This window comes from Centrocercus urophasianus, unplaced genomic scaffold (genome assembly GCF_019232065.1).
Source record: "Centrocercus urophasianus isolate 14NV4802_14NV808 unplaced genomic scaffold, USGS_Curo_1.0 seq_41, whole genome shotgun sequence".
NCBI lineage: Eukaryota > Metazoa > Chordata > Aves > Galliformes > Phasianidae > Centrocercus > Centrocercus urophasianus.
This window is the reverse complement of record NW_024884989.1, coordinates 2,953,591-2,966,788: the sequence shown is the minus strand read 5'-3', so window position 1 is coordinate 2,966,788 and position 13,198 is coordinate 2,953,591. Positions and strand designations below refer to the sequence as shown.

Sequence of the window (13,198 nt, the reverse complement as noted above, 5' to 3'; positions counted from 1 at the left end):
TTTCTAATTCACTGGTGGGAAAAAGGCCTCAGTAGTTTAGAAGTGAAATCTGTAACAACAGCTACAGCAACGAAACTCCATAATAGCTATTAGTCAAACAGCTGCCACTTCATACTAGAATAGGCTGATCAAATTCTGACAGTTCTGAGCTCTGTAACCTTTTTTTCCCCCACATTTCTTCCCAATTTGTTGTCCTCACAGATCTGTGTTGAGAGACATAACACAAGCAGCTTGACTCCAGCTGGAATGGCAAGCGAGACAGTCTCCCTGGAGCCAGAACTCTCAAAGATGCATAAGTGAAATGAATGCACAAGGAGACACAGTATTTTAATTCAACTATATGAAATGCATGCAGACTATTGATACAGCCCATTTCTTTCCACGTCCACCTACAGCAAGCCTGCAATTATTGCTGCATCTGAAGGTCAATTCTTTGGCATCACTGCAGCGCGTTCCACACGGCTGATGTCAGCATTCCTTCCTATGGAGCCTGACACTGGGTTGGTAACTGAAATGAAGAAGGTAGGTGGCGTGTAGAAGCAGAGCTATTAAACAGCTGGCAACATCTGTGTTTGGGCTATGATCACAACATTTTCTGACTATGGTCAAAATATTGAGCAATTTTCAGACTCGTAGCAGTTTCCACATGAATTTTATTTCCTCTGACCTGTTTTCAGCAAACAATGGTAGCCACAAGGAAAGACAGTACGAAAAACACTGAAGTCACTTGTTTATTATTTCTTTGTATCAAAATCAGGGTTCTGGTCGTTCAGAATGTCTTTTATTTTGAGGCCTCTAGCTCAAAGCAGCTACAGAAACGTGTAACACAAAGGCTTGCTGCCTTCCTCCAAGCTTATGCATACTGGAATTCATAAAATTCTCAATCAAATCACTTTGACAAAGTCCTAATTATCAGAAACATACTAATAATAATCTTGCAGAAACTCAAAACCATTGCTGATTGGATTTCATAATAGATGTAATAGATCCTTGTCTGCACAGCTAGTCAGCAAGTAGAAAAATACACGGCAGCACGAAGGTGAGTGCTGCATAAACATCTCTTTGATGCACAGGAGCCTGACCTATCCAACACCCACAGATTTCTGTAGGTGATTTTGAGTTCCACATGTTCAAGAAACGTTCAGTTTTTGTTTTCTGACATAACAATATGTATCAGTTTCAAAGCTTATTTCATTTCAAAGCTTAATTCATCATAAACTTGTATACAAACATTAAATATGCCCTGTAAAAAACTACTGAGAAGCCAGGATACATTCAAATAAACACTTTCAAAAAAGAAAACTGAGTGGATAAACATAGTAATAGTTTAAGAAAAGAAAAAATACAGGTGAGAAAAACCAACAGCAAAGGTTAATTTCTTAGAAAACAAGACAAGAAACTTCTGCCACATTGTCTTGATTCAAAAAAAATGCTCCAGTGATTAGCCATATCTTGCAGCGATTAATTCACAAAATTGCAACTATCAGAAAAGCCTTTCTACCCAGCTGGTACAACAAACAGAGCCCATAAACTGAAAGAGTACCCAAATTAAAACCTGTGTGGTTATAAGGCTGTAGAATTTGCATCCCTGCTCTCATGAAAAAGATCATGACACTTTCTAACAGGCAAAGCCAATCATAATGTTAACTTGTAGTCTATCTGAAAACCTACACTTCCAGCAATCATTTCCTCCTAAACCAGTCAATCAGAGGAAAGAATTAATCTTCAGGTGAAATTACATGAGATCAGTGAGCCTTAAAGGTCTTGCTCTTCTTGCCTGATCCCAGCCACGTGGCACCATTCCTCAGACCAGCTATGCATATTGGTGAAACCCTTCACTGCATATCATACTGCATAAAGTCAGATAGTTATCTGCAGGTGAGTGAGCTGAATGGGTTCACTGAAGGAGCCCAACAAAGGACGGGAAAAATAATATATTCAAGAAGGGAGGCAAGGCATCTCCAATTTTGCATCAAAACCCAGCAGATCAGCTCTTAGTTTCTCATCTATACCACTTTCTAAAGCATGTGGGAAAGAAAAAAAAAAATCTTAAAAACACCTGAACAACTTTGCACAACTCTGCTCATAACTTCTTGTGAAATCCCATAGAATCAAACAGTGATACAAGGTTGTGGGCCTTCTGCAGTTTGGAAGACAACTGTAGGTCTATAAATATTTTTAACACCCAAACACCTTTAAAGAGCTTGTATTTATGGCAAATCAGCCACCACACTAAAAAGAACAAAAGAATCTTATTGACAAAATTGAATTTAATAAAATCCATTAACTTACTGAATCCAGAAAGCAGAGATAGGTTCCTGAGCTCTGCATTATTGCTTGATTTTTAGCAAATCCAACTGTTGAGAAAATAAATATAAAATTATGTGGTAGGTTTTGAATATTTTTTTTTTTAATTACTGCAGCTCAGTACAGATTAAATAGACAAAAAAAAAAATCAGTATTAGGAAAAATGATTTTTTTCCCATATTAAAACCAGGTAACTTTTAAATAGCTACATACACACTCATTTCAGTATTGCTCTCTGTGTGGTTATCAACTGTGTTAGAATTCTACCACTAAGCAGAATTAGACTTTTACCACCCGTCCCAAAATACACAATACATAATATTTGTCTTGATGAGTCCAGCTGCCCAGATCTCATACCCAGCACTTCAGATGCTGAAAAAGATGCCCAGATATACATGTATTTAAATCCGATCACAACAAATAAAAGACAAAGTTCTGTTCCATGTTGCAAATACAAAACCTTGAGGACACGTAATACTGCTGAGGATGTGGGGGTTTTTAATTCTTTAATGGGAAAACTAGAAAGATAAAGCTAGGAAGTCTCACCATTACTCAGAGTGGGGTAATTTTAAACATTATCATATCTAAAATGCCCGATTTTGCATGTGAAAAAGAATCAATCTTCTGTAAATTAGATGATACAGCTTCAAATGTACTCAGGGAACAAATTTAGCTGGGCTCAAAGGCTCAATTAATTTAATTCACAAGCTCCTTGGCTATTCTGCTGAGTTACCCAAGAAAAAGACTTATTACTGCATTGCTTACTGCTTCAAAGGAGCATTCTATCAACTGCCAGCACAGCCGTAGCGATAAAGGCTCTTCCTTGTAATTGTTTGATTCTGAAGTACTCTGATTAGTGGAGAGCCTATGAGTCACTTTAAGTTCTCCACAGGTTTCTTGCATTATCTTACAGCGTACTTAGAATCGACTTTCATACATGTATGAATACTTCACACTCATCTACAGTTACTCTCATTCTCTTTTCTTTTGGCAGTAAGAAAAGGCAGCTGGCAAAGTCAGCACCTAGCACAACACAGAGCTGAGCCTGGCACCAGCAGTTTTAGCAGGAAGCAGTTTTAGCAGGCCTGAACATGCCAAGCAAGAGAAAGCCCACTACTGCATAGGACCTTATAAAGAAAAAGTACAGGATATAACTAAATTTGCTCGATGTCAGTCAATGTTCAGATATGCCATGACCAGCTGTAAAACAGCCTGTATTTACATTTCTATCTGCATTTCAAAATGCCCCAATATTTCAGCTGTCTTTGGGATAAACTAATGAATTGCTGTGAATCAGTAATGAAACAAGTGAAGCAGACTCAAAGACAACTACAAGATGACAACTGTATTACTGTGAGAACTTTTGAAATACCTCACATCTTGTTTTCAAATAAGGTAATGAAATATTAAATATACTTTATGAGAAAAAAGTTGAAAAATATTTATTAAGATGAAGACAGAAGTCGCCCTGAAGCTTTTCTTATGCTGGACAGTAACTTTGAAGGGAGGGAGAGAAAAACATGCATATTTTAAAAATTCTTGAAACGAGCAGCATAGCTCCCTGTAGAAGAAACTAGATATTAAAAAGTTTGCTCCACAATGAACCCTATGTTTGGCACGAGTGAAAGAATTTCCTTAATATTACTCTACTGAAGAAAATCAAATGTTTGTGCCAGGTCTCTGAGTTTTGTAAGGCCTGCTTACTTGGTGAAAAGAGCCTGTTACCATGGTTACAACCGTAAAAACTTAAGCCTCAGTGAGATATTAACATTCCTTACTCTTGGAAAGAAAAAGGTCTCCTTTTTTTAGGCAAGTGACCCTTTCTTTTTCCCTAGGTCCCCCCTTTTCTTTTACATGTTCGAAAAGAATCAGAAATAAATCCTAATCTTGTGTAAATAGTTGAAGATGTGAAGCCTGACTAGTACATTGTTTCTGTAGTAAAGCATCTTCTATTAAAGGAAAGACTCCTTACAGTTGTAACTAGTCCTTAACATAATAAAAGTAAATCACTGAAAGCAAACAAATACTATGGATTTCAAGTAACCTGCTCCTAAAATGTAACAACCAAGAAGAAAAGATGTCCTCATTCTCATGGTGACCTGAGGTTGACTTCCACATGAATAAGCTTGGCTGTTTTCTCTTTTTTTTTTTTTTTTTAAAGAAAAAAAAAGCATTTCATACTATTATTTAAAACAATGCTCACAGCTGTGCCCTGCCCCCACCCAACCATTTCTTATAGATTTGGTCAGGTTTTGGCTGTGCTAACACTGGCAAATACATGTTAAAATGACAATTAATCTGACATCTCTGTTTAGTGGCACGAGATAATCATTGTAGTTCACAGCTCCAGCTTAGTTTCAGTTCTCTAGAGTGCAAAGGTGAACTGACTTCAGAGTATTACCATAAATTATTGTCAAAATATCATGCCTTGCAAACTGAAAACTAGTTTACACACATAGTAATAAAACAGTTCATTTGGAACAAGACTATATATAGGAAATGCTTTGTTGAAATTGAACATATATAACCAAATATATATTAAAAAATATTATATATATATATATGTATAAAAAGCACTGCTAGCAGCTTTCCAAAGTACCATAATTAACAGCCTTCTGTATTATTCTTTGACTTTGCTGCTGAAAAAAAAAATCACAGCCTACTTAGCTTTCTATCCCACCAGCCACCCTCTGCCTCTTCAGTTAAAGCAACTGCTGCCTTATCTTCCAATTCTAGCAAAAAGAGCGAGACTTAAAATCAGAAATACAGAAGTTTTACAGTTCATATCCCACCATCTGTACATTCATCCTACAACAAAGTACTTTAAAATTCAACTTGATGGCTATTTACAGGCCGACTGCAGAACTCCAGAATTGGCTTGAATTTAACCCTGTTTTAAATCAGCAGTTTTGCAATGGTAACAGTAAGAAACCTGCAGTCTTCACGTTAGGTAACATAGCAGCCATGAATAAAGGAAAGAAACCTATAACTTGAAATTAAATTGCCTTGCTTGTAATGATGGGTGTAGAACTTAGAAAAGGGGAAAATTGTTCAAGCTCAGGAATCAGAATTGAGATTCAAAAAGAAAATTCACACAGTTTTGCCCTTAGGGTCCTTTATTTCACATTTTTAGGGTCAGTTCTACAATCCTGAAGAATATTTACTTTTTAAACGGTTGTTTAAGAAATCTTGTCTGTCTTTTTTTCCTTAAAACACATCCTTTGAAGATAAATCAGATATCAGAAAGCCACAGTAAAACTGTAAGCATTAACAACATTGTGTACACTACAATTAAACAAAATTCTTTTGCTGAGTAGAGCAGAAGTATCAAGCCAAGTTCTTCTTTCCTGGACATATAAACAAAGCCTACAAAGCCAAAAACAATGGGGCCAAATTCTAAATTAGAATGAGCTTTTGAACATGGAAATTTGAAAAGAAATGTGGTGGTTTTTTCCCCCCATCACAATTCAAGTGTGCTACTAAGATACTTTTCAAAGTAAAAACCAGATGTCTACCGTAACTATTAAAAAAAATCATTAAAAAAACCCCACTGCTATATTACATACCTCCTCGAGGCGCTGCTGAATCATTACTACCAACAACTACTGGAATACCAGCACCTTCCAACTTGACCTTCCATTTCGCGATGATTTCAGCTGAACCATCCTATAAAAACAAGATGACACAGATGCAGCTATTCTAACACGTGTGGTAACCCAACCACAATCCAAAGTAAAAATCACCATCACAGACAGTGCTGATTTGGTCAGTATTTTCAATAGGGTCTGAGACATACCTTACTGGCATCATTAAAAACTGACAGCTCCATGGTTTGTTTAAAATCCTGCTCCCAAACTGATTTTAAGCATTCATCTAGCCAATGCTGGCTGTTGTGAACAGGCAGGACGACTGACTACAAAAAAGACAACACAAAATGTTAGTAAGAACTACTTTTTTCCATCTACTTCCAGCACAAGAACATTCATTAAAAAAGGGGAAGTGCTAGATCTCTGTAAAACTAAGTGCATCTTAAGAATGAAGAAGTAGGCTAGGTACCTTTGTTTTCATTATAAATGAATGTTTTACTTTCATGTCTGTCAAACTTCACATTTTTTGAGTTCTACAAGATGGCTTTAGTAAATCTCCAAAGAAGCAATAGAGACCACTCAACCAAAAATGCTAACAAAACACCTATAACACCACACTAGTTTGTTTCTAGCCTCCTTGCATTTCATAAAACACTCTTTAGTTCTGTCTCCCATGAATATACTTTACTCACCAATTTTTTGTTACACTTACTGCACAATTGGTGATGCTTACACATGCAGCCTGTATCCTTGGGCTCTAGCCAAGGTTTTTTAAATGACTCTATCTAAAACTGTTATCAAACACACCAGAAGATGACTTATGACCTACTTCCTGAGTTACCATTTCACCCACAGCTTTTTCTCTTACAGCCTCTGTTGTTTCAGCCACATATTCACAAGATGTGAAAACCTACCTGAAATACTTTAAAATTGGTTAGCAACCATAGATGAGGATTCCTCTGTCACGGTACCCATCATTATTCTTACCCTGAACCTCAAGTGTTTCTATACTTCAAAATACAACATCTTACATTCACAGCATGCAAGTCCTAAGAAATTAATCTCAGCATTAATACACCAGCTATGTTTGTAAAGGGAGAGTCCAAACCAGTAACCTGTTGAGGCAGCTTATAATAGATGGGGAACTTAGGGCACAGGGCATAAGTACCTTGTAAGAAGTCTCATGGGACATTTTGAGAAGTTCCTAGAAACAGAACTCAAACCCCTTATCATGCGGTGCATAACCATAAATGCAAAGCTGGAAGGAAGAGAGGATTAGTTCCTATTGGAGCACATGAAAATCTCAAAAAAGAAAACTGCAAGAGTACCTAAATGGACACTTGAGAAAGATTTCCCCTACCCACAGATACACGTACATTGTGACAACACATGCACATGTATCACTAGGCAGATACATTTCGTGCAAGTGTTGTTTCATTGGGTTTTTGTTTCTTTGTATTCACAGGTTAGGATGTAGGTACATTCAGGTATCCATATATTACCTAGTACAACGATTAATGAAAAAACCCATAGAACTTCACAGCAAAATGAAGTAAACCTGTAGCAGTTTAAAACCTGATTTTGGCAGGATGCTATAACAGGAAAAAGGGGGTTTAAGTAGAGGGAAAGCTACCTTAAGTGTTTAAGCAAACAAATTCTTTGACTTCTGTTGTAAAGAGATAAACAAGTAAAAGAAGTTAAAGAAATAAGTAAAATGGAATACAGAACAATGACAACATCTGGAGAAAAAAAATCATTTCAGAGCTGTCTGAGATTATTATATCAAGACTTCAAAAAATAAACAGGTCTGAGGTTCTAAACCAAGATATTTGAAGTACTCAGGATTTCAATATTCCTTATATCTAGATGGCAATTAGAATAAGTCCCTAAATGTTAATGTTAATCATCCTACCTTATTCATTCAGAAAGAAAAGTATTCCCCCTTTTTTTTTTTTTTTCCCCCAATGCAGTTTTGGACATCAAGAATAATTAATATTTTTTTTTTCCTAATTAACTCAGTAAAAATATGAGCATGCCACCACAATTAGATTGATGTTGACCCGAACACAGTAAAAATGCAACTTATTTATAAGCTTTTGTTCATGGTGAGCTCCTGGTTTTACTCAGGGGAAATCAGCAGTTAGATTTAGCAGTGGATTTATCACGTTAGAAGTTTTCTGCTTAGCCTGAACTGACCTGATTCACCAAGATGCTCTGATCTCAGCACAGCACCTCAGAACATTCCAGCACGTTCCTGAGCACATCACTGTGAGCCAGTTCTACTTTCACAACTGCCATTACAAGAAGCCAGATGCTTGTCAAAACTGCAGATCTGCTGCTGATTCCTCCACGTAAAACATGGAAAAAAAAAACCTAATAACTGTACACAGCAATATGCTTCAATTACCAGAGAATTGCTAACACTGCACATCAAAGCAATTCCTTGGGTTCTATCATTCATTATCAGTACATTGCTTCTCTGCATTTATGTTCTTTTGTTGGTTTTAAGTCAAAGAAAAACTGAAAACACCACAGACAGAAACCTTCATTTCTCTCCAGTTTACTTCTACACTTGCAGCCTGCTTTAAAAGTTGCAGCTGGCACCTACTCTGAGCTGAGTATCCATAAGCTGGCCTCTACCACTGTGTGGCCAGAACACACCAATCTCGTTGGCTTATTTAAAAAGGAATAAACCTCAACTAAGACACTACATTTCACTGACAAGTGCAGATTAGTACAAAAAAGCCTGATAGTAACCTCGTGAGATCCTGTCTAGTTGCTCTGTCCCAAGATGAGGTCAACCCCAGCTCTGCCGCTCTTGATGTATCACTGTCTGCAGTGTCTGTCATTGCTTTGCTGAGCAATCTCTGGCAGCTGGCATCATGGAGATCTGGAGCAGTTTTCCCAACCTCTTAACTCCTATTCTGCAGTTTTCTTTAACTTCCCACTCACAGCCCAAGTTATTACTCAAGTTCTCTTTGCAGCAGCCATTTCTATATTTGAAAACTACCATGATGACAGAGAACTAGAAATACACATAATGCACTTCCAAATAATTTTAAGCCACCACAAGGACATAACTTGCAAATAACTCGTGTACACAAGATCAGCTATCATTCTATCAGCATAACAAGATCTCATAACAAGATCAGCTGAGCCAGAATTTTCTGTTACCTGAGACTGATTTATAGCAAAATCCAACAGAGAAGCCTTTCATGGCCTATAGATTCTGGACATGAGGAAGTATTACTTTTCGGAAAGGGTGGTCAGGCACTGGAATGGATGCCCAGGAAGGTGGTGGAGTCACCGAGCCTGGGGGTGTTCAAGGAAAGACTGGATGTTGTGTTGAGGCACATGGTTTAGTGGGAGCTATTGGTAATAGGTGAATGGTTGGACTGGATGAGCTTTTAGGTCTTTTCCAACCTTGGTGATTCTATGATTCAGTACAACTAAAATACAGAATGATGAACCAGATCTGGATTTGAGCATTGTGACACTTCAGATTTGCCCTGGACATCAGCAGCTCTAAAATGAGGCCTGAAGCTATTTCAGCTATTTAGCATAGTAGTTTTGCCCTGACTAAGCTGAAGATGATGATTCTTGGCTCCTCTGCTAAATAAGTTTTGATCTATGGTAAAAATGGCAATGCAAAATGACTAATGGATAGTTCAATCCGCTTCCTTCTACAAACGTATTATTCAACAAGAACATCCTTCTTTCCACTCTCAGCTACACTGCAGAAAAACAATACCTCAACTGCAAGACTGAAGTGGAGAAATGTGCGTTTAAAATAATAATAATAAGTGTCAGATATCAAGCAATGGAATGTTTTGTGCCCCAGAAATCTCTTATTTCTGGCATTACCACCATCCTTTTCTAGTGAGGACAATAAATAACACCAAAGTGAAATGCTATTTTCAGTTTCAGCAAATCTCAGTTCACGCTGGCTCCAACCTTCTGTATCTGAATGTGAAAATAAATTCAAATAATCATTTAAACGCCACTGAAGATTCTACAGAAGTCAGAAACTGCTACCCTTAAACAAAGCTTGTGAATCAATCGTTCTGAACCATCTAAGAACTTGAGATTGCTGGCAGAAACGTGCCAGTTCTGTTACATCTCACCAGTTGTACTGAACCCAGGAAGATTTCCAGAACACCTGCCACAGGACCTGAGTTTCTATGAAGCTCCCAATTCCACCTAACAACCTGTGCTGTTTTACTTTGCAGTACAAGAATGTTTGCTTCACTAAATACAAACATAAATATAAACTGCTGCCAAACCATACCAGTGGTACATAAATAAATTTGGGCACGGGTAGACATTATAAAGGGTTTGTTCAGCCTGGAGAAAGCTCAGCAGCCTTCCAGTACGTGGTGGAAACCAGTAAGAAGGAATGAATCAACTTTTTACAGAATGGACAGCCATAGGACAAGGGGGAATGGCTTTAAAGTACGAAAGGGGAGATTTAGGTCAGATGTGAGGAGGACATCCTTAATCCGGAGGTGGTGGTGTCCCATCCCTGCAGGTGCCTGAGGACAGGGATGGGCTGTGGGCAGCCCGTGGCAGGAGGTGGAACCGGATGGTCTTTAAGGCTCCATCCAAGCAGAGCAGTTCTATGACTTGTAGAAAAGAAAAAAAAAACCGAATAAATTAAAAAAAAAAAAAAAGTTCAAAGTCCACACAACCACACACCCAAATGGAAAGAAAAAAAAATACAAAAAGCTGCCCACGCAGCACCCCCAGAACAACCCGGCACGCCGCTCCTCTGCGCTCCGCTCCCGCCCAAAGCCCGCCCCGCCTCCCTCAAACGCACACACGCACGTACCACCTGCACGGAGCCGAGGGGGCTCCCAGCGGCCCTCTCCGCCTCCGCCATGGCCGCCTCCGCCCCTCAGGCGGCCCTTTTCTCTTCAGGAACCGCCTCGGAGCGCCGCCGCCCGCCTCAGGACGGCGCATCCGGCCCGCCCCGCTCCATCGCGCCCTTCCCGCTCGCAGCAGCGGCGCGTGCTCTCCCCCCTCCTCTCCCGCCGCCTCCTCCTTCGCGGCGCGCGCGCGGAGAGGCGGTTGCGCAGAGGCCGGAAGCGCCGTGGCGGGGCGGTGCAGCGGCCGCTCTGTCGTTCGGAAGCCGCACATCGTTGCTGCCCGCCGGTTGTGCTCGACTCCGTCCCTCTTGCTCGGGATTCTTCGGCCCAGCCCTGCAGAGGCACCTATAAATAAGCGTGCCCACAGTTTCCCCACGCGTTCCCTCGTATTTGTTCCAATTAGCACATCCCATGCTTTTAGACGCCCCTGCTCAGCGCTATCCTTGTTATTATTTCCTAACCGCCTTATAATAGATGCGTTTTCACTGGCAGTGATGTTATGATCAATCATTTGCTTAGTGGAGCTGTCGTTGTGCAACCACTCGCTTCCTTGAAAGCGCTCACAACTAAAAGGGATTGCAGGACGAGGCCCTGCACAACAACCTATTCAGAATCATTAAAAATTCACACAAAGCAATCCTTGTCAAGCAAAATCCCAAGATTATCCATGTTTATCTGGAGCGCCTGTTACACAGCCAGACAATTCAAGAAGCAAACGGAGCAGAGTTATCTTAAAATGCTTGCTGGCACACCAGGCTGAGAACTGAGGAGGTGAGGAAGGCAGCCAAGCGGTAATTCACCCCAGGAATCAATTTCGAATTATCTGCACAGCTTCTCTCCATCCAGCCTGGGTTTAATCTCTCTGCGAACAGCATCGCTAAATGCAATCGTTTCTTTTTCTGGCGACGAGAACTGCCAGCACATCCGTGTCGCCTGCATGCTTTGCTTTATCTAAGAAAGTTAGTAGAGTATTGCTTTACTGACACTGAACCACACAGAAGTTCCAGTCAGACCAATGCCTCATTATATGAAACAGCCTACAAGGCACAGAGAACCCCTCGCTTCCTTCCCCCAAGGAAAGAGAACCAATTGAAACCACCAGAAGCGGTTTCTAAGTTATGTTCTGTAACTGACCACAGAAGATAACTAAATATTTATTTCAAATGTGATTTTCATTCTGGACAGAGTTTTAAGGGTCCACAAACACGCAAAAACCATTCAGTGGGACTTCACTCCAACCTAGGCATCCAACTTCACTGTGCAAGCCTTTATCTACTGGATTTTAAATGGAATTTTTGTACTCTCACTTAAAACCATTTTCAAAACAGCAGTCCATTGTTCCGGTGTCTATTCCTTTTTCATCTGAGTCAGAATGAAAAGTGCTCTCCTAGAGCTGCCATGACAAACTTGCTTGGAAGCAAGCACAGATGCTTTGAGCTTAGTTGTACTTTCAATTGCTTTGCTTTCAGGATTTTCACAGTAGTGGAGAACAGCACACGAGCAGTTATTACAGCTAGAAGCATTACAGAATCAAAGGCATTTTTCATCAGACTACCTTTCAGCTTTTATTTCTGAAAGCTTCATTAGGATCATTACTAGAAGTTTACAGTTCTGGACAACTTAGCTGGCAAGTAAGTTTTTTCCTTGTCTTGGTGGAAAGGCATAATATCTAGAAAGTTATTTTGTTCTCTCTACATTCAGTTCTCATCTCAAGAGGACACAGACTAACAACAGTATGGACAGTTTAGACGTACCACATTGTAAGCACAAATCACACTTGACTTTACTCCCCAAAAGATCAAGCTAACTCAGGGTTTAAAATAGTATCTTTACAAATCAATCCATTCGACATTGCTGAGCAGTGGGCAGCTTGGTTTCACTGCATCTTCATTACAAAGGCAAGAATGAATGAGTACAGAGCTTTTGTCACATTTGTCTCTGAATTTACAAGATTCAATGCTGATATTGCCAGAACACACCATGTTGAAAGCACCATTCAATGAAGCAGGTAAAATGATCAGCTTAGAGATAGTTCTGAAATCACTTCTATTCAAAAAATGCTTTGAGGTTCCAAAAACGCTCAGTTGCTTTCATAGAGCATCACAACCAAATGGCAAGGAAGGAGATGCAGTATTCTTGTTTAGAGTGCTGTGGAGCAGAGCAGGGACTTCAGAAGCTGATTGTGGTATTACTGCTGTCCTGAGATGAGATCACCTTTGTCATTGCTGACTGATGCTATCCTGTTCTCAAAGGTCTCACTCCAATAACAGAGATGCCTCAACATCTTCAGACGACATCTTCCAGTCCTTACTACCTTCACCCTTTGAGTTTCTTAATATTGACCTTAAGTCTTGCTGTGATATTTAAGTCCCCTACAGCCACGGGGGTTAACAGCTTTTCCACCTAGCAGAGATCCTGGCACCTGTTAGCTCTCAGATT

The 13,198-nt window shown here is 39.7% G+C and overlaps 1 protein-coding gene across 10 annotated transcripts in view; it reads right to left on the bottom strand.

Moving 5' to 3' along the window:
- B3GNTL1 (UDP-GlcNAc:betaGal beta-1,3-N-acetylglucosaminyltransferase like 1) overlaps positions 1–10,812 on the bottom strand; it is a 112,685-nt gene extending 101,873 nt beyond the window's left edge. For 3 of the 10 annotated variants that reach the window (XM_042833228.1, XM_042833229.1, XM_042833238.1), the window contains exons 1-4: positions 10,723–10,809; positions 6,104–6,220; positions 5,874–5,973; positions 2,293–2,357 (exon numbers count right to left, since the gene is read on the bottom strand). In XM_042833228.1, the coding sequence (XP_042689162.1) occupies positions 2,293–2,357; positions 5,874–5,973; positions 6,104–6,220; positions 10,723–10,773 (333 nt within the window). In that variant the 5' untranslated portion in view covers positions 10,774–10,809. Of the gene's footprint in view, positions 1–2,292; positions 2,358–5,873; positions 5,974–6,103; positions 6,221–7,009; positions 9,198–10,182; positions 10,517–10,722 lie in introns of those variants that run through there. The other 7 variants (XM_042833237.1, XM_042833234.1, XM_042833232.1 and 4 more) reach the window with 7 other exon arrangements.
- Between the last annotated feature and the right edge of the window lie 2,386 nt (positions 10,813–13,198).